Source organism: Anomaloglossus baeobatrachus, chromosome 9, assembly GCF_048569485.1.
Source record: "Anomaloglossus baeobatrachus isolate aAnoBae1 chromosome 9, aAnoBae1.hap1, whole genome shotgun sequence".
Lineage (NCBI taxonomy): Eukaryota > Metazoa > Chordata > Amphibia > Anura > Aromobatidae > Anomaloglossus > Anomaloglossus baeobatrachus.
Window position 1 is genome coordinate 51,316,117 of NC_134361.1, and position 22,587 is coordinate 51,338,703.

General features: G+C 43.9%; 2 protein-coding genes across 2 annotated transcripts in view; one reads left to right on the plus strand and one right to left on the minus strand.

The window, feature by feature from the left end:
* Positions 1-817: 817 nt before the first annotated feature.
* Positions 818-14,819, minus strand: LOC142251819 (growth hormone secretagogue receptor type 1-like). The gene is made up of 3 exons (XM_075324868.1): positions 14,063-14,819; positions 6,757-7,011; positions 818-951 (listed from the first exon to the last, which is right to left on the minus strand). The coding sequence occupies exons 1-3, from the start codon at positions 14,817-14,819 to the stop codon at positions 818-820; spliced, it is 1,146 nt and encodes a 381-aa protein (XP_075180983.1).
* Positions 14,820-19,742: 4,923 nt separating this feature from the next.
* The window catches only part of LOC142251166 (transcription initiation factor TFIID subunit 9-like), a 50,158-nt gene continuing 47,313 nt past the window's right edge, over positions 19,743-22,587 (plus strand). Inside the window, exons 1-2 of the mRNA XM_075323708.1 lie at positions 19,743-19,848; positions 22,417-22,498. Coding sequence (XP_075179823.1) covers positions 19,798-19,848; positions 22,417-22,498 — 133 coding nt within the window. The 5' untranslated portion in view covers positions 19,743-19,797. The remainder of the gene's footprint in view (positions 19,849-22,416; positions 22,499-22,587) is intronic.

The window sequence follows — 22,587 nt, forward strand, 5'->3', positions numbered from 1 at the left end:
ATCCTATAAAGAACTATTTAATATTAAGATATCTTTATTGAAGAATATATATAAAATGCAAGATAAAAACATGCACAGAAAAATGACGACATGGGAGGAGCAACTTCACATGGGGTGCAATCTCTCAATAACTGGTATCAAAGACCAGGGTCCAGATCAGATGCATTCAATATTTTCAATCTCTATCACAACATTAACATCCAAAATTGGACTCTTAATATCATCCGATGACCACTGTCTAATCAATACACACCACATATGAATTTTATACTTGAGTTGATCCAGAAAATATACACTCTGAAAAGCAGATGGATGGCAGACCGGAACGGGACAGCATGACCATTATAATGATAACAGATGTCACATTGCATGGACTGTAGAAAAACATGGACATCCAAAGATGTAACAGGGGGTGTCAGGAGTCAATAACACATAAAGGTAAGTAATGCCATGACCAAAAAAGTGGAACATGGGACAATAATAATAAATAAGAATCCTGACACACCGCACCACACTATATAGAGGTCACATGCAAGTATACAAAATCCTCAATGTAGTCACATGCTGCATCTTACCGCAGGACACCCTGATGCGTTTCGTCGAAGCTTTTTCCAAGGGATCTGGACCCTGGTCTTTGATACCAGTTATTGAGAGATTGTAGTTCTTTATAGGATTTGTTCTATGGGAAACCCGAATAACAACTATTTGGAACTATTCGGGCTTCCCATAGACTTACATTGCGCATCGAATAGTAGAATAGCGGCGAGGTATTCGAAAAATATTCGCGAAGCCGAATAATCGAAGTATTCGATCATCCCTAGATGGCGGTGATGGAAACTGTGACTGCAACACCACGCCTGATGACATCTTGTTTTGGGATGGGGGGTATGACAAAAGCTGTGAAGAAGTGACTCTCCTGGCCCTTCCGCCTGTTCTTTTTGAGAATGAAACCTAAAAGGGAGTAAAGTTAAAGAAAAAAATTACTAAAGTGGTTAGGGCTTAAAGTTCGATATTTTATAAAGGACATTATAGGTATCTGAGCACCTCTTCAAGAAATATATTTACTGATCTAATAAATGGTCAACATTCGGATATAAAATAATTTATCAACTGCCAGAGTAAATTGTTATTCATGAAGCCCAGTGTACCTGTCCTATGATTTATGTAAGGAAACCAGTGCAAAAATTAAGGTGAAGATTCTCTGGACATTTTAGTACCAATGATACAGGTGAAGATACTCAACGCAACAGTGACATCAGAAGTATCAACTTCATTGATCTCTGTAAGCTAAATTTGGGCCCATGTGGAGGCAATGTGGATAAATGACTTAGAAGAAGACCTTTGAATTCACCATTTCACTTCTCTACACCATATATCTGATACTCCGTGGAGGCTTTCACATTTGTTATCGACCACCTGGTATATGTCCCCTGGGGAATCCCTGGCATCTTTGGGAGGAAACGCGTCGGAACTGCGCTTCTGAACTACAATTCAGATAAGTACTCGCAATGGGAGTTATTGATAATTTGTGTGTATTTGGTGTCGTATGTTAGGGTTTAATAGGGCCAGTGAGGGCTTCCTGTCGAATGGGGGCGTCACAACCCTAGGACGTCATACCCTCCATTGCCAGGTAGGGAGAGAGACATTAGGGCTAGTGTTCTTCTATTATTTACCTCCCACCTGGTTACTATCAGTATATTACCTAGTATACTATACTATAGTATAATATACATAGTAGTATACCTTATCATTTTTCTTTTTTGTGTGTTTTTTAGTCACTTGACCTTTTAATGATATTATTAAAAGTTAAATTTTAACAGGTACTCCCTTTATGGTTCTTCCAATTTTCTGAGCTCAAAAGGATTTAATGACGGCTTCTCCTTTTCGGCTTTTGTTTTATTGCATCTTCTAACCAGGTGCGAAATAGTTATTTATATACTTTTTTTTTTGTATTACTATAACAATTTATACCAATAAGTCAAAGTGACCAATCACTGATGAAATATCATACTATGTTACTACTGGTATACAATAGACCCGTCGAATGTCATACATCAACTTTAATTTCCTTTTCTTGGTATATGGTTAACATTAAAAATATACTACTCATGTTGGTAATATCATTAGGAATACTTCCCTCCACTGTCATTATACATATCTTGCAAAACTAAAATAATAAAAATGAGTATATTTAAAGGGAATCTGTCAGGTTATTACTGTTTAATCTTAGAGCAGTATTATATTGGGCAAGAGTGCTTGGTTACAGCAGTGTAACTTACTGGGCTGTGTTGCTGTTTCAATAAAATCAGCAAGGAATTATTTCTCTTGGGAGCATTGCGGCTTAAACGTCCCCTCACTGGCATGCTGGAATGGTTTGTCAGTCTCCGTAAGGAGAATCGCTCCCCCTTCAATGTTTTATCAGCAGGACATTATCATTACAGGAGTATGTCTTAGGCTAGGTTCACATTTCCGTTTTTTTGCATCAGTCACCTGCGTTGCTTGATGCTTGTGACTGATGCGTTGTACAACGGGTGACAAGAATTGTCATGAGAAAGCGGATTTCGTTGGTGAAATGCTTTCATTATAAAAACGAGAGCGAGAGCAATCAGCTGATCGCTCTCAAAAGCCGGCTGCCGGGAGATCAGCTGATCGCTCTCAAAAGCTGGCTGCCGGGAGGTCAGCTGATCGCTCTCAAAAGCCGCCCGCCGGGAGATCAGCTAATCGCTCTCAAATACCAGCTGCCAGGAGATCAGCTGATCGCTCTCAAAAGTCGGCTGCCAGGAGATCAGCTGATCGCTCTCAAAAGCCGGCTGCCGGGAGATCAGCTGATCGCTCTCAAAAGCCGGCTGCCGGGAGATCAGCTGATCGCTCTCAAAAGCTGGCTGCCGGGAGATCAGCTGATCGCTCTCAAAAGCCGGCCGATCAGTTGATCGCTCTCAAAAGCCGTCCGCCGGAAGATCAGCTGATCGCTCTCAAAAGCCAGCCGCCGGCTTTTGAGAACAATCAGCTGATCTCCCGGCAACCAGCTTTTATGAGAACGATCAGCTGATCTCCCGGCAGCCGCCTTTTATGCGAGCGATCAGCTGGTCGTTCACAATAGCCAGGCAATCAGCTGATCGCTCACAGAAGCTGGCCACCAGGCGATCAGCTGATCGTTCGGCCACCGAGAGAGACATTGATTTGAATAATTAAACACAAGTTCTGACCATGCGCAGTGAAAACAGAAGGATTCCGCTGCTCAAAAAATGTTACATGCTGCGTTCCTGCTGTCCGACGGTCAGTCGTTCCACGACTGATCAGTCAGGCGGCGGATGCAACGCAAGGGCATCAGTCGCAATCCGCCGCTCATACAAGTCTATGGGAACAATGGCATCCGCCAAACAGATTGCGTTGTTTATCAGAGCGGCGGATTGTGACTGATCCTAAACAACGGAAATGTGAACATAGCCTTACATGAACAGTAGTCCTGCTAATCTGTGTAACCCCGCCTACCACTACTGATTATCAGCTGGCTGACTATCAGGGGTGTGGGTAGAGTATACACAACCCATAAGTGTTAGCTCTGCTACATCTACAGCAGATAAAACTGATTCTTTCAAAACTACACCTAGCAGTCCAGTAAGTGATATATCCCTTGAATCAGGCTCTCTTGCCTAATATTATAGAGTTCTTAATAGTGTTGAGCGGACCCGGACTGGAAAAATCCGTATCCGCGCGGTTTCAGCGGTAGATCCGGGTCCGACGCGGACGCGGGATTCCGGGTGCACGATCCGGATTCGGCATAATTTTTTTTTTTTTTCTCTCTCTCGGTGTCTCTCTCTTTGTCTCTCTCTTTCTCTTTGTCTCTCTTTGTCTCTTTCTCCCTTTCTCCCTCTCCCTCTCTCTCTTTCTTTCTGTCTTTCTTTCTTCCTCTGTCTCTTTCTTTCTTCCTCTGTCTCTTTCTCTCTCTCTCTCCTTCCTTATCCGCTCAACTCTAGTTCTTAACTTACATACCAAAAACCTGCTGATGGTAATATAATTAGATTAATATAGAGATCAATAACAACGAGGGCACACTTTTCAGCAAATAAAAATAAAGGTAAAAAATAAATATATTTCATATCAAATAAATTACTTTATTTACAGCATTTGAGTAAAACATACCGGCCTGCAATTGTAGTGTCTGATCCCTTTAAATATTCGCCACAGGTTTCTCTGGTTTTGGGACTCAAGCAGCAGCATCTACAGGTTTACAGCAGCTATCTACCTCTACATTGCAAATTATGAAATCTGAAGCATAAATGTAATCAGCAAGTCTAGTCAAATCTCACTCAAGATATTTTTTGCATCATGTGTAAAATCATATCCAGAATATTGGTACTGTAATATGATGCGTATCCACTCTATGTGCACAGAGACCAAGCCTTAAAGAGGTGGTTCACCACTCAGCATTAGTAGCCACTAGTGTTGAACAAGTAGTTAACTATTCGTACTCGCTATGCTGTTAGTGAGTACTGTCCGCTACTCGCATATTCGTTACAAGTAGCGGGTGCAATGTAAGTCAATGGGAAATACTCGCTAAGTAGCGAATAACCCGAAAGACGTACTATTCGCTACTCGCACGAAAAGTACGGCTTTCGAGTTTCTCTCTACTTAGCGAGTATTTCCCCATGACTTGCATTGTGCCCGCTACTCATAACAAATATGCGAATAGCGGACATTACTCGCTAAAAGCATAGTGAGTACGAATAGTCAACTACTCGCTAAACACTAGTGACCACATCTCTGTAAAACTGATATGGAAGGCTTTTTCTAAATACCTTGTTCAGCAATTCTGCCTCTGAGAGGCCCTACCGCAGATCACTCATCCCAATAAAGTGACCCCTCCAGGCTCTGTGACCTTTGAGATCCGGTAATGTCACGTCAACTTCCAGTTGACCTGACATCACCACGGTCAGCCCCAGTCTTCCTGAGTGACTGGGCTGTGTTTGCTGCTTGTCACAGCCCAGCATCGCTCCTACTTGCGGCACTCTGCAGTGAAGGAAAGTGTGTGCGAAATGCTGCGCTGTAATGAGCAGTGAAACGCCGCCCACAGCTCAGTCACTCAAGAAGACTGGGGCCGCCTAGGTGATGTTGGGTCAACTAGAAGTTGACATGACCTCACCGGATCTCAGAGGTCTTGGAGCCCGGTGGTAACTTCATGGTGATGAGTGGACCCCAAAAGTGCCGCTCAGAGGTAGAATTGGCTGAACAAGGTATTAGGGAATGCTTTTGTCAATCAGTTTTAAAGGGATGTATCCACTATTGTAGAGTAGTTAACTACCTTTTTAAAATATAGATATTTATTTGAGAGTTTCGATCAATCTTCCCAAATCACCAACTAGGAAATATCTGATATAAATGACATGATCAATGTACAAACACTGCTGATGGTTGCTATGAGGAACCATTCTGTTCAGCGTGGGAGCTGCTGGAGATCCCAGATCCCATAAAAGTTTGTCCCGAAAACCTAATGGAAAATATAGGTTGTAGACTGGCCCATCTCATTTCTTATATAACCTTTCAAATTCAATTAGACTTGGATTTCAGGAAGTGATGTGTCGATGGCACGCTTTTGTAAAATTTGCACTGAATCACTTTTTAAACAACAATCCACAATTCTCACGCTTGAGACATTTGTGAGGTTTTTTTTTTGCTTTGTAACAATCTACATGAAATCTTGTAAAAATTGTCAACCTGAAAGTAGATGGTTTCTGAAATGCAAACCTAAAAGTGTCAACCAATATGGCCGTACTTCCTGTTGTGAAAGGTTGTCTCTGTAAGTAGAGGCAATATTGGTATCAATGTGCATGAAGTCTTGGTATTATGGCACTTTAGGTGTATGGTGCTATATAGTACAGGAAGTATTTACATTACTTAGACATTTTCCAGTGTCCACCGCGGTAGGATTATATGATCGGTACTACTGATCTTCTCGCATCATCAAGATAAGGGTATAGATTGGTTCTGTTATTCCAGATCCATGAACAGCAAAACATTTAATCCACAAGGGTAACCCAGAAAGTGCTCCTTAGTCTCACCTGATGTGGTATAGTCATGAAGCCACAAGTAAGGATGGGCACTTGGACTCAGGGCGTTGGCACAGCAAGCTGGAAGCCATGTGGAACAGTAAGCACCTGGACAACCGGCTGTGCTGGATGGTAGACCACAAGGGAGGCAGGAGACATTGGAATCCACAGAACCAGGAGAGTAGACATCAAGGAAAATGGCAAGTCCGAAAGAGCTAACAGATAAAGTTGACAGGATCCACAGTAGATTATAGCTTAACGTGACCAGTCTCTAATAGTTTTTGATACTCACAGCAAACGATGGTTTGTGTCAATCAGGAATTTGTAAATATGAATACAACATAATGTAAACATTCTCTAAGAAGTTCAAGATGCTTACAACAAACGATGGGTTAACCAGCAGGTCTTGAGGAGTATTAGATACACATCACTAGAGTCAGGTCACAATGGCAACAAAAGATGCAGGATTTTGGCAAACTCCATACAGCAACTGAACACATCAAAGAGTCAATACTCAGACACAAGGGTGTGTCTAATTGGGCTTTAGGATATAATATCATTGAGGCATGCCACTTGTATAACCCAACTTGGAACACAATAAAGGGCAGCAGCTGTAAGGGAAAGGAGCCCAGCCCTGAAGAAAAGACAGGTGCGTAACAATATTACATGAAAGAAGTCATCTCTGTCCCTTCCAGAGAAGACTGCTCACTTCTTGGCATGTTCCTGGATTGCAGATCTTCCTTTGGATTTAGGATTTTACTCATGGCGGCCCTGTATTTTTGTGACATAATGTTGTACAGCATGGGGTTGATCGAGGCATTCAGGTAAAACAGAACCATAGAGATGAGATTTAGGTACTGTGTAAGGTGATAGAACATGACTTCTTCAAATTTAAGACAGGCAAACAAGATCCGGCCAACGTGGAAGGGCAGCCAACACAACACAAAGGACAAGACGACAACAGCTGGAAAACACAAAGCCATTATATTAATATATGTTTATGGTATAGAAGTATTGCATTCTGCTTTATAATGCTGCTGCCATAACATTCGCTGATAAGTTTATAATTACAGGGTGATCATTACCTTTAAAGGGTAACGCCACAACCATTAATGTACAGTAAATTGGTAACAGTCTACGTGTATGTATCACTTTACAAAGCCTCCGTTTTCAGGGGGAATATACAGTTGATACCATTTAGTTAGTCATTTAAAGGGTTAAATTGCTGAGGACTCCAAATGTTTAATCTTTCTGCTTGCTAACTCAATACATTATATATATATATATATATATATATATATATATATATATAATATTATACATTAATGGCCAAAAATGTTGTCACCCTTGAAATTGTTCCAGAAAATGAAGTATTTCTCTCAGAAAATTATATCAATTTCACGTTTTGTTATTCACATGTTTATTTCCTTTGTGTGTACTGGAACAACACAAAAAAACACAGAGAAAATAAGGCAAATAGGACATCATTTCACATAAAACTCCCAAAATGGACCAGACAAAATTGTTCGCACCCTCAACTTAATGTTTTGTTTCACACCCTTTGGAATAAATATCTAATATCAATCACTTCCTATAACTATGCACAAGCTTCTTAGACCTCCCAAATACAATTTTGGACTCTTCTTTTGCAAACTGCTCAGGTCACTCATATTTGAAGGCTTTTCCCAAGAGCAATTTTAAGATTTCTCCACAGGTGTTCAATGAGATATAGATCTGGAGTCATTGCTGCCACTTCAGAGTACCTACAGTCAAACATGGTGGAGGTTCAGAGATGTTTTAAGGATGTTTTGCTGCCTCTGGCACTAGGTGCCTTGATCGTGTGCAAGGCTTCCCAAAATCTGACGATTACCAAAGGATTTTTGGTCATCGTCGTAGGTTTATGTCCTAGGTCATCAGTCTTCCATCAGGACAATGACCCAAAACATACTTCAATAAGCCCCAGAAATGGATGGAAACAAAGCGCTGGAGAGTTGTGAAGTGGCAGCAACGTGTCTGGATCTAAATCCCATTGACACCTGTGGAGAGAGATTAAAATTGCTTTTAGGAGAAGGTGCCTTCAAATATGAGAGACCTGGAGCAGTTTGCAAAAGAAGAGTGGTCTAAAATTACAGGAGAGAGGTGTAAGAAGCTTGCTGATGGTTATAGGAAGTGGTTCCTTATTAGCTGCACACCCTTTGTTATCTCAGGGTGCACATGTTGGAGGCTAGCCGAGGACTCATTTGTACCATATACTGCAATACTTGTGTACGTATGTCATCTATGTAGCTATGTAAATGTTGAGCATAATAAAAAAACATAAAAAATCAAATCACCCCCTCTTTAGTCACTCCAAAAATAAAAAAATTAAATTAAAGAAATATATATAATATAAACAAATATTTGGTATCTATGCATTCATAAAAGTCTGTTTTATAAAAAAAAATGTGTAAGTATGTAACCTATATGGTAAATGATGTAACACCCCCCCCCCTCCCCCCGAAAAAAATAGAAATGCCAGAATCGCTGTTTTACGCTCACAGCACCTTTTAAAATACAAAAGCAATAAAAAATATGTTCAAAACGCTACATGTGCATCAAACTGGTAACGATAAAAACCAGCTTGGCAAGCAAAAAAACCTGACTTCAGACAACTCCAGGGGTGGAAATATAAAAGAGTTACAGGTTGCAAAAAATGGGGACACAAACCAAGTTATTTTACAAAGTTTGTCATTTTTATTAATACTAAGACTATGTTCACACTTTTTAGTGTACTTTGGTGGCTCCGACGGGGCTCGTGTTCAAACCCCAGCAAAACGAGATTCAGAAGTAAGTGCTGATGGGGCCCTTAGCATGACAGTGCACACAGTGACTTTATCTACATCATTATAGCTAATGGTTCCGTCAGTGCATACATCTGAATCCTGTTTAGTGGGGATGAAGGAGGGGGCGCCGCACTCCATTGCGAAAGAGAACCCGTGAGCAGATGTAACTTCTGGTGGAATGCTGTCTTGTCTCCACCAGAGTCCGCCCCTGTGACTTCTGCTTTTTTCACAAGGCACCGCCGTATTCCTGCCATGGGCAGTGCTGGTGGTAGGGGAGGAGTCACTACCAGTGGCTCTGGTGGGCGCAGGCTGCGCTCATCCACTAAGCTGAGTTTCCCTGGGACCTGCAGTACCACTGGCTGACTGTAGGTGGCATATGTCTTCCAGCTGAAGTTACCACCATTCAGCTACAGCCAATGGGAAGACATGATGACACCCTTCTAATTCCCCTCCTGCCTGCTGGTCACTGCCAGAGATAGTTCTGTATTCCTGCTTTCTGGTTCCCGTTCTGTTCTAAATAGGGATCCCTGTGTTTTGACCTCTGCCTGTTTTCTGACTACCCTCCTGCCAGATCTGTATTTGACCTCTGTCTGGTTTCCTGACTATGTCCTTGTCTGCCGATTTTGTCCCTGTTCTGCATCTCCTGTTTTGAGCCTGCCTAACTACTACTACTCTCCTCTGGACTGCAGCCTTCCACAGTTAGAGATCTCTGGGGCCCTGCAGTAATTCCAAATCCCCATATAGGGGTTAAAGGGTTTGGGGGTTCTTGGGGTCCGGCTTTGTTAACGGGTAGCCTCTAGCCTGTCCGTGACAGTCAGTCTGAGTCTGTGGTTCCAGGCAGGCGTTACAGGACCTCAGGAGTCAGCTTGAGGTGAGTTCAGGAGGTGCACTCTCACTCCTGTCCCTAGCGGCAGGGACCTCTGTTGTATCGTGACCCCGGTGTCCCCTGTGTGTTGTAACATCTTCTGGGGGGTTTACAAGGTAATAGATAAACCCTGCTAGTAACATGTGTGACACTTCCCCGGTCTTTATCCAAATAGTCCCTTATAGCCGGCATTGTCTCCCCCTGGAGCCTTGTATGGATGTGTTACTGCTGTTCTCTATTATTAATAGAGTGGGATAAAATATAAAAATGGTTTCTGTAGAAGAAAAACGCACAGTACCTTGTGTCAATAGCCGGCTAGACAGCTGGCATAACGCACTGTGCTGTGAATGTCTTTGATAGTCTGGTTTCGGCGTGTTCTGGACAAGACACTCTGGAAACCCACGCAATGACCTGCTCGAAGAACAAGACTGGAAAAGCTTTTATCTTTATTTCTTTTTTTTTCTGACGGAGAATTTTCCACTATAAATATTCTTGTATTACAGTGCTGGTGCGCTTACTCATGGAGAACAAGGAAACGCCATCAAATATGACCCTAACGTTAACCCTCACAGTAGATTTAGGTTTTTTTTCTTTTAGTTTTTCATTAGTGACGGAAAAACTACTCGTATTACTGTATTATATATTATTTAACCCCTTTTAGTCATTAAAGGCAGTAATAGGAATCCTGGTACCTTCCATCTAACATGATATTGATGGGGTCGGACACTTGATGGAGCAGTTACTGGCTACTAGGTGGGGGTACCCGGTATCAATTGCCCACCAATGAGTTGGAAACTGGTCCGGCAGAGGTTGGAACTAAACGATGAACGGGATGGAGATATTTGCCCAGTATATTGATTAGAGAAGTTTTCAACTGATTATTGGGAATGCCAAGTGAAAGACCCCCCCACCGATGTCATATTGGATATGGATAGGACATCAATTGTTAGAACATGGACTTTTTTATTTTTTTTCTTATTTTTAGCCTCCTTAGGAAGTATATAGTGCAGTATAGGGTTTTCTCACATGTGCGTATAAAAAATTTCAGTCCGATTTTCTTCCAGAAAAGTTGGGCAAGCGAGAGCCTTTTGGTATTCCATGTGTCATGTGAGCGCTATACGAGTATGCTACATACACATTTACAGAACAATTTACAGTGTTCTTGCTACAGAATGGTAATGTATCTGTAATATATGGATGGTCTGTGTGCTGTCTATTTTTTTCTCGGACTCATAGCCTTGCATTGGCGAGTCACAGTCGTTGTATAACACCATACGCAGCATGCTGAGATTTTTTTCTTCAGGCTGAAAACAGCTGAGGAGAAAATGGAAGATCAGCACTGCCTTAGTATTTAACATTGGTGTGAGTGCAATCCGATCTTTTATCAGATTGCACTCGGCGTACTTATCGCATATGAACGAACCCATATAGTGTGTATCGGTGGTGCCTGTGAAGCTCAACTTGGGGCTAAGCTTCACAGGAGTACCAGGATAAGAGAGAAAGAAGTCTTTTGTGTAAACACCGGCAACTACTCTATTTAAATGTTGCTATCAGAGATTGACAGCAGCATCTAAATGGCTAACTGCAGCGACCGAGTTGGTGCTGTTAAAGACATTGGCTATATAACATGTCTGGCATCAACCACATGTGAAGAGAGCTCAGTTCCCAAGTCCCTTTCCACAAACGGTGACTCCAGTGCTGATGTCTATGTATGTTATTTTGCACTAATGGTTTAACACTAGAAGTCCCAGAAATTTCGAGCTCCCCCCTGAAGTCTCGAAAGAGGGTCAAATGACCCTTAGTCCAAACTGAATAGAACTAACTAGAAACTAAATCGCTAAACTCAATGGAAAACAACAACCTCCTGTGGTGCGACAGTAATGGCCTTAATTACAGAACAAAAGACGGTGATTATAGGATGTTAGCTAAAATCCTTCAGGTCAGTCGACCTGTCTCTGGGTTCCAAAGGTAGAAATGTTAAATGACTCCTCTCTGGGACTTCTAGTGTTAAGGGATACAAGTATGTAAGTTACACCCTACTGATAGGATAGAAGATAACTTATTGATGACTGGAACCCAATAAAGTGTCTTAACCCCTTCAGCCCCCGGGCACTTTCCATTTTTGCGTTTTTGTTTTTTGCTACTTTTCTTCCGGGAGCCGTAACTTCTTTTATTATTCCGTCAATCTTGCCATATGAGGGCTTGTTTTTTGCGGGACGAGTTGTACTTTTAAATGAAACCATAGGTTTTACCATATATTGTACTGGAAAACAGCAAAAAAATTCCAAGTGTGGAAAAACTGCAAAAAAAAGTGTGATCGCACAATAGTTTTTGGGATGTTTTATTCACCGTCTTCACTATATGATAAAACTGATGTATCTATGTGATGCCTCAGGTCGGTGCGAGTTTGTAGACACCAAACATGTATAGGTTTACTTGTATCTAAGGGGTTAAAAAAAATTCACAAATTTGTCCAATAAAAGTGGCGCACGTTTTGCGCCATTTTCCGAAACACGTAGCGTTCTTATTTTTTTGGATCTATGGCTCAGTGATGGCTTATTTTTTGCGTCTCGAGCTGACGTTTATAATGGTACCATTTTTGCGCAGATGCTACATTTTGATCGCCTGTTATTGCATTTTGCGTAAAACTTGCGGCGACCAAAAAACGTAATTTTGGCGTTTGGAATTTTTTTGCCACTACGCCGTTTACCAATCAGATTAATTGATTTTATATTTTGATAGATCGGGTATTTCTGAACGCGGCGATACCAAATATGTGTATATTTATTTATTTTTTAACCCTTTAATGTTCAATGGGGGGAAAGGGGGGTGATTTGAACTTTTAGATTTTTTGTTTTTTTTTATTTTTTAAAACTTTTTTTTTACTTTTTTTTTTAATTTTACTAGTCTCTTTAGGGGGCTATAGCGATCAGCAATCCGATCGCTATTATCTATCTGCTGATCACAGCTATACAGCTGTAAACAGCAGATTCAGTCACTTTGTTTTTCCCTCTGCTCTCGGCCGAGGGAAAACGAAAGTGAAACATCATAGCTGCAGGCGTCATCACATGACCCTGTGCTACGATGGCAACCACCGATAGTCACGTGATAACACACGTGACTTCCGGTGGGGGCGGCGTAAGTAAAAAACATGGCCAAAAAGGGGTTAATGGCTGCGGGTGGAAGCGATTCCACCCGCGGCTAGCAGGCACACATGTCAGCTGTTGAAAACAGCTGATATGTGTGTCGATCCACGCCGCCTGCCCGCGGCAGGGGGCGGGGCTTAACGGGACACGATCCTGGACGGACAGATCCGTCCAAGGTCGTGAAGGGGTTAATAGAGCCTCTTCTGAATTGAGGGGAAGAGAGCATGCTTATTTTCTATGAGACTGCTGGAGCTAGATGAGTATGTGCTTGCCAATTATAACGGCAATCCAATGAATAAATAGTGCAGAGGTTGACCATTCTCAGCCTTTGCTTCATTCAGTTTTTCAAAGCCCCATTCTCGGGATTGGCAGGGGACCCAGCAGTCGCACACCCAAAGATTAATAAGTTATCTAATCCTATTTTTAGGGACCAAATTATATACTTGGTACAAGCCTTTTTAGGACCTAAGCAAATTGTTTAATTACACATGCATGTTTTAAGAATCCATAATAGTGCACCTTTAGAAATCACCCATTCTATGTCTACGTGACTCCAAATGTATACAGAAGCATAAAAACTTTTTGTCTGACTAATTCATATGGCATTTATCAAAAAATGATAACCTATAGTAACCTAGAAGAGAATGTGATGCCATATGGGGACATTATATGATATCACATAGAGTACCTACAACTCTATAATATGGAATCATTAGGAATTCCATATACTACTAAATGCAAGACGTCAGTGAGTCCAGAAAAATAGTCATCTGCAACGATATTCCACCCAAACTATAGAAGAGGAATTATCTGAATCTGGACAGATATATATTACAAAATTTTAAAAAAAAATCTTTCGTAACATATCAGATTTCACTTAATTTCTCAAATAGTAACTATTCATGTTCGGATAATGCTTACCGAATATCGAGTACTATTCCAATATTCATGACGGCAAGAAAAATGCTTGGGTTCCCCTCTGACTTGCATTAGGTTTGTTATTCATGATGAATACCGGAATAGAACTTTGGGATTTTTTACGAATAATCCGAAAACTAATAGTTACTATTCGCCCATCACTAATTATAATTGATGTTAATAGTTTATAAATGTTTTCCAAATTTACTTAGCGTAAACTAGTTCATTTTCTTAAGAAACCATGCAGATTCGGAGGTGACTTACCCAACATTTTCACCGTTTGTTTGTGTTGTTTCCCTCTACTGGCGGCGTTAGGGCCCTGTACCCCATGGTTGTTCTTCCAAAGCTTCCTACAAATTAGACCATAAAGGAGTGTGAGAAAAAAGACCGGGATTAAAAAATATATGGTTGAGACCCATGTCATGACCCGGAGAAGGCCATTCTTGGCGGCATGTTCCATGTATGTACATTGCTTGGTCTCTTCCGGTTGTGTTCCGTTTCGATGTTCTACTCCAAACAGAAACCAAACAGGTCCGGCCGTGATGAAAGCAAGGATCCACAAGAATATGATGATGATCTTCACTCTCTTCTTAGTGATCATGATTTTGGCCTTAAAGGGGTAACAAATGGCAAGATACCTTTCTACGCTAACAGTGGTGATGTGAAGAATCGTACAGTAGGTGCAGGTCTCGCTCAGGTAAAACAAAAACTTGCAGATGAAGTTCCCAAAAATGTAAGGTTTGTATTTCCAAATTCTGTACAAATCAGATGGCAGACCAAGAAAAATCAGAATGTCCGACACTGCCATACTGGAGAGGTACATATTTACTGTGGACCTCATGTCCCTATATCTCTTAAAGATCAAAATTGTAACCAGATTTCCCGTCACACCCAATAGGAAAAGCATAATGCAAATGATTGTAACCGGAACCAATATGTAAATATCAAAAAGTGCACTTGTGTTATCCAGGGTGAAGGTCCCATTAATTCCGGGTTCGATGTCAGTTTGGTTGCCACCCATATTCTGACCGCTATCTTGATAGAGTCTTTATATAGGACTTCGATAATATCTTCTCAGCTGCCGTTCCCATTGAAAAGAGGACAAATGCATGAACTATCCTTGACTTGTAAGAAAATTTTGGGCGATATTTTTGCAGGTCTTGTCAGGATATAAGTTAATTTTCGATGTCGTGCTTGAACACTGTTCTTCTCACCCAGAAAATCTTTCTGGACTGAGAGAGTATCTGGCCTTATTTGATAATAATGTACTTTAATGCTCAATTAGTGGATTAAAAACCTGTCCTTGGGTGCTTTAACAGTCCATTACCCTTTGCAAAATCACATTTGTCACCATTTTTGAACAAGTCTTTATTACTCTTTACATGAAGCATGAAAAATAAATATACATATTTAGTCATTAGCTTTATGCCCTTGTCACTAAGAGTCTCCTGACACTGCCACGACACCTTAGTGATACATTACCCATGAGTAACAACATCATGTCTTAGTCATTAGGGACATTTTAGCCATTTTTTCTATATTATAAATTAGTTTGTTTTCTGAAATCAACAGTGAAATTAAAATAAATGTGTAATGGGGGTGAACTGTAGCCACCAATACTCACACCCTTACAAAACCGTTATATTCGTATGTATTATGGAGCTGGAGAAGAAATATTTTCCAAGTGTAATTCCTATGTTCATCGATTATACAAGGAACAGCATTTTTTGGATGACTTGCCACCATTGAAGGGCAGTTATTGGTGCGCTATTGTAGCACCGGCCTTATTGTACCGACTTACAGCCCCAGCCGGGTCCCGTTCTCCCCTGCTGCCGAGCGACCATCCACGTGCTCTCCTGCCTTCCTCCCCTCCTGTGCCCTGTACATGCTGCACAGGTTTCCTGGAAATGCACCTAAGATGCGCCTGCCCACACCAGCCCTTCTTTTAAAGGGTCGGCATGCTACTTCCAGGAAATGCCCCTGGGCCTATGGCTGAGAGACACTATGTATTTAAGGAAGCCTCCCATTAGGGGAGGTGCCTGTGCCACAAATTGATTTAGTCAGTGTTTTGTCTGTCTAGCTAGTTGTCAGGGCCCGTTACCCCTGTGTCCATCTGCTGATCCTGAGTCTGCCTTCCCATACCTATCTGTCTGTGCTATGCCCACCATTCCTGTCCATAACTGCCTGTCCAGCCTGCCTCACTCATCCTGCCTGCACCTGAGTTCGCCACCTGTCCTGGGGGTCAGCTACCACAGTCTAAGTCACTGCCCTGAGAGTGGTACCTGGCATACATCTCATGGTGAGTACTTAGTTAAGCCCCTTCCATTAAATGATAAGCCTGGGTACCCCCTGTAGTTTAGTGGGTCCACTAATCCCGCTCGCTGCTCTTGCACCAACCGTGATCGTTACACCTGTATCTAACTTGCAGAGATTGACTTGCTTCTATAACGCTAATGTTTGGGTGCCTTTCGTTATTGTTTGAGCACATAATTGGAGTGAGATCTGCTGTAAAGCTGACCCAAGATGTAGGCCTTGGCAGCCACAAAGGAGCATGCTGGAAGAGAGCCCAAAAGTCCATCTAGGTGCAGAAGGCAAGATGAACAATGAGAAGTAAAGAGAAAGAAACCTTCAAAAAAGTGTCGGTTGTGAATGATCCAGGGACTTGAGCCAACTCTTTACAGGGGGTAGGAATAGAAAAAAATAACTAAGGCTAGCTACCTGCCTGTGCTTCTCTGCAACGATCTATCCTGGCTCAGAGCGGTCACAAAACACTCTTACCAGTGATTCTTCAGCTTCCCATGATGTAATGTCAAAAGAATAGTTCCTACTCTTCAGCTCTGCTTTATCGATGGGGCATTACTGCGGACTCAGCCTAAGGCTTCTGCCACACTCACGTGAAATTCACGCACGTGCCGAGAGACACGTATTTTCCCTGCGTGTTGCGTGCAGGTAAGTACGTGTCTCTGGTACGTGTGGGACACGTGTGTTCTACGTGTGCTATCCGCGATAGCACACGTAGAACCGGTAATTATCATACTCACCTGGTCCTTCCTGCTGTCCGCGCTGCTGTCCGTGGTGCTGATCCTCGGTCTCCAGCCCTCCCGTCTCCCCGCTGCTGCTGCTGCCAGGCAGTGAAGTGAATATTCAATGAGAATAATGAGCGGCGGTCGGCAGCAAGAGGCAGCAGCAGCAGAGACAGGAGGGCTGGAGAAGGTGAGTTAATGTTTTTTTTTTTTTTCACTGACATGTGTGTTTTCTCCGGCGCGTGTCACACGGGACCGCATCCACACTACACCCGTGTGGTGCGGGTGCGGGCCGTGTGACACCCGTGCTGCGGGAGAAAACACTGACATGTCAGCGCTTTCAAAAAAGCACACACGTACAAACGCACACGGACACACGTTCCGTGTGGTTTTACGTGTGTGTGCCTGCTACAATAGGGTAGCATTGGTTAAAGTGTCTCCGTGCCGCTGGTACGTGTAAAAAATGACAAACACGTGCCGGCAGCACGGATGTGTGGCGCTAGCCTAAGAAAGTGGGGAGCAAACTTGCAAGCAACATCAAAAGTGAAGCCCCTTCTACAGAGCAGAAGAGAAGCAACTGCTCTGTTGACGTGATATCACAGGAAGGAGAAGTATTTTCAGCAAGATCGGCCCGTGAGCTAGAAGCGAAGGTCGGCCATATTGGCAACTCAGTTTCTCTAAGAGGAAAGATAAGACGTGGAACCGCGGGTGGAGATGACTTTCACGAACTGGACTGTGGTGCTGAGCTGGGTTGTGGTGAAGCAAGTGAGACTACTGGAGACAGGAACAATTGAGTGTGAAGAAGTAATGAAGCTGTGTACAGAAATGCTCTGTAGAAGAAGAAGCATACGGAAAGTTACCTTCCCGCTATCTACTGTTCATAGTTGTTGTCAAGTGGATGTTTAGTAAAAGATTTGTTTTTAAAGAATCGGTGGTCTCCCTCCTTGAGGGTACAACATCTGGTTCTGGTCAACCGAAGCCATCGGCATCCTACAACCTGTAAGGGCTTAACGCTCCCATAATACAAGTTCACACACCCAACCACGACCCTTATCTTCATGAAACGCGCTGGGATGTAAGAGATGACTACCTCGCCGACAGCTACCACCCCGCACCACGTTACTCGTTACCACACTCTTATTCATCCGGAGCAGACCGCTATAACTTCTTATTGCAAGGACTCATCTCTGCAGAAAATAACACATAGACATCTATAGCTGATCAATGCTAGAGCACATTCCCCACTTTTATCCACATCTTCTACACTTCATCAGACGAAGGGAAAAAGTGACCTAGTGCCACTCTGCACAGTAACAAGACCCCCCTTCCCCCTCATTGAAAATATTCTATTAATAAAAATTACTGAAACAGAAAACAGTATCCTCAAAAGTAAAATATATTACAGCAGTAATAATATCCCTTAATTGGCCTCTATAGTAATTATGTCCCTCAATTGCCACCAAAAACTAATAATATATGTTCCTCATTCTTGTCCCATACAGTAGTTATGTCCCCCATCCTGGTAACTTCCTGTAATGGCTTTCATCCTGGTCCCCATATGTAACCCATCCTGGGCCCCTTATTTCCCTCATCCTGGTCCCCATATGTCTCCCATCATGGTCATCATATGTCTCCTGTCCTGGGCACTATATGTCCCCCATCATAGTCCACATATGTTTCCCATCCTTGTCCTCATATGTCATCCTGGTCCCCACACATGTTCCATCCTATTCCCCATATGTCCCCCATCCTGGTTCCCATATGTCTCCAATCCTGGACATCATATGTCCCCCATCCTAGTCCACATATGTCTCCAATCCTGGACACCATATGTCCCCCATCCTAGTCCACATATGTCTCCAATCCTGGACACCCTATGTCCCCCATCCTAGTCCACATATGTCTCCAATCCTGGACACCATATGTCCCCCATCCTAGTCCACATATGTCTCCAATCCTGGACACCCTATGTCCCCCATCCTAGTCCACATATGTCTCCAATCCTGGACACCATATGTCCCCCATCCTAGTCCACATATGTCTCCAATCCTGGACACCATATGTCCCCCATCCTAGTCCACATATGTCTCCAATCCTGGACACCCTATGTCCCCCATCCTAGTCCACATATGTCTCCATTCCTGGACACCATATGTCCCCCATCCTAGTCCACATATGTCTCCAATCCTGGACACCATATGTCCCCCATCCTAGTCCACATATGTCTCCAATCCTGGACACCATATGTCCCCCATCCTAGTCCACATATGACACCTTGGTCCCCTATGTCATTATAAATTAAACATAAATCCTCCTGCCAATCTAAATCGTTGTTACTCTGTCCCTGTAAAGAAAATAACTGAGTAACATAAAAAAATATTTGTTATGGAACAGGAAACACATTTTTATGTGTATTTTAGTAGATATTTGAGGGCATTAAATAAATAAATGGGAAAACAGACACTAATGTCTCTTATTTTTCTCCGCTATCACCCAATGTCAACAGAGAAAAAGAAAATATGGCCTGTAGATTGTAAGGGACAAGCCTGACCCCCCCAAAAAAAATCGTCCAGAGCGGTGCAGGCTGTATACTTGTAATAGTGGCACTTGCACCTTTGCTTCCATCGCCTCGTGGCATTCGTGTGTGGTCAGTTTGCCACAATGAGTACTAGAAATGATGTCTTACTGTGATCTAGGCCAGAGCCAGAGCACTACATGATACATGATATCTAGCATAATATCAGAACCGTCCCACTCCCAGCGCACAGTGTGCACAGCAGCTGCGTCTATTCTATTACAGACTGCAGCCTGCACTTCTCATGTTTGCCAGCAGGTGGCGCGCTGCTCTAAACAGGAAGTGCCTCGCTTCCTCTACAAATATGGCGCTGGTCTTCGGACGGAAGTTGGGCCATGGACACTCGGTTGTTCTACCTCCGCACTCTGGCCGGAAGTCTGCCAGAGTCAACGTTAGACGCTATGGAGCAGGGGAAGATGGCGTCTCCGAAGAGTGCGCCCAAGGATGCCCAGGTACGGGGGGCTGAAGAGGGGGACACCACGGGGGATGGTACTCTGCCAGCCTCCAGAGGGGGACTACAAGTCCCAGCGTGCGCGTCACCTCTCATAGCATCACATTTACGTTAGACCTGCAGCGCGGGGAGTTAACTCCTTCTTTCCCAGAAGTCATTGCCTTAAAGGGCTGTTCCGCTTCAGACAGAGCTGCCTGTGTTGTGCAGAGTGTGCTTTATGTTGTATAGGGCTGGATCTCAGCCTCTATAGGGGGGTATAATGGCCGCCACTTTCTCCCGCTTTACTAATTATATGTAACTAATTTCCGGTTTATGTAAGGCTGTGCAGATCAGAGCCGCCCATTATACCCTGATCTGTCTCCATGGTAACAGGACAGCCCAGGGTGACAGTCCCAGTATGCCCCCAAAAGCTGCGGAGCCCCGGAATGACACACCCGTGTGACTGCACTGTGGGGGGGAACACCTGTACACTATAGCGGGACCACCCATCCTAGACTCCTGGCGTATATGCGTCTTAGGCTAAGTTCACATTTCCGCTAAAATGTATCAGTCACAATCCGCTGCTCTTGTAAACAACGGAATCCGTTTAGCGGATTCCATTGCTTCCATAGACTTGTGTGAGCAGCGGATTGTGACTGATGATGCTGCGTTGCACCCTCCGCCCGACTCTGATCAGTCGTGGAACGACTGACCGCCGGGCGGGAGGAACGCAGCATGTAACGTTTTTTGAGCAGCGCGATCTGTCGGATTTCGCTGCGCATGCTCTCTGGCTCCCAGCACACGTCACCAGCTTTGGTTGGTTACCCGATATTTACCCTGGTTACGGTGCAAGGAGCCAGCGCTAAGCGGTGTAGGCCCGTAACCAAGGTAAATATCGGGTAACCAAGGTAAACATCGGGTGCTTTGCTGTTACCCGATATTTAGTCTGGTTACGTGTGCAGGGAGGCCGACACTTCCCCGCACTCTGCACATGTATGTATGCATGCACACACACACACACACACACACACACACCTGTCCCCAGCCATGCAGACAAGCACTGCCACTGACACGCTCGGCTCCGCCCCCTCCCGCACTCCGCATGTACACACACTCACACTCACACACACTCACACATACTCACCTGTCCCCAGCCATGCAGACCGCAGCACTGCCACTGACATCCTCAGCGCCTGGCCCCCCACCCCCCCGAACTCCGCCCCCCGCACACAACGGAATCCGACAAAGAATTCTGTTCTTTGTCATCCGTTGTACAGCGCATCAGTCACATGCGTCTAGCGACGCATGTGACTGATACAATACAACGGAAATGTGAACTTAGCCTAATATGGTCATCCCAGTATTACAGATAATACTGGTGATGTCACAGCTCACCTCCTCCCTCTCCCTGCACACATCACAGAGCATGCCTCCCGAGCATGGTAGTGCCCGCTCATCACTAGTTACGAGTACAGAGCACCCTAGCATGGTAGTGCCCGCTCATCACTAGTTACGAGTACTGAGCATCTGAGCATAGTAGTGCCCACTCATCACTAGTTACAAGTACTGAGCACCTGTGCATGGTAGTGCCTGCTCATCACTAGTTACTAGTACTGAGCACCTGAGCATGGTAGTGCTCACTCATCACTAGTTACTAGTACTGAGCACCCGAGCATGGTAGTGCCTGCTCATCACTAGTTACTAGTACTGAGCACCCGAGCATGGTAGTGCCCGCTCATCACTAGTTACTAGTACTGAGCACCCGAGCATGGTAGTGCCCGCTCATCACTAGTTACTAGTACTGAGCACCCGAGCATGGTAGTGCCCGCTCATCACTAGTTACTAGTACTGAGCACCCGAGCATGGTAGTGCTCACTCATCACTAGTTACTAGTACTGAGCACCCGAGCATGGTAGTGCTCACTCATCACTAGTTACTAGTACTGAGCACCCGAGCATGGTAGTGCTCACTCATCACTAGTTACTAGTACTGAGCACCCGAGCATGGTAGTGCTCACTCATCACTAGTTACTAGTACTGAGCACCCGAGCATGGTAGTGCCCGCTCATCACTAGTTACTAGTACTGAGCACCCGAGCATGGTAGTGCCCGCTCATCACTAGTTACGAGTACTGAGCACCCGAGCATGGTAGTGCTCACTCATCACTAGTTACTAGTACTGAGCATGGTAGTGCTCACTCATCACTAGTTACTAGTACTGAGCACCTGAGCATGGTAGTGCCCGCTCATCACTAGTTACTAGTACAGAGCACCCGAGCATGGTAGTGCACGCTCATCACTAGTTACAAGTACTGAGCACCCGAGCATGGTAGTGCTCACTCATCACTAGTTACTAGTACTGAGCACCTGAGCATGGTAGTGCTCACTCATCACTAGTTACTAGTACTGAGCACCTGAGCATGGTAGTGCCCGCTCATCACTAGTTACTAGTACAGAGCACCCGAGCATGGTAGTGCCCGCTCATCACTAGTTACGAGTACCGAGCACCCGCGCATGGTAGTGCCCGCTCATCTCGCTACTTGTCAGTATTATACAATAATGTAACCTCTTCTCTGATTTTTCTCCCCTCAGGTGATGGCGCAGATTCTGAAGGATATGGGGATCACGGAGTATGAGCCGCGAGTTATTAACCAGATGCTGGAGTTCACGTACAGTAAGTGAATGGTGTGCTGACACTGTACAGAGCCGGGATCTGATCATACCCGGGACGTTTGCTCCTTTGTATACGCGGTGGATGACGTC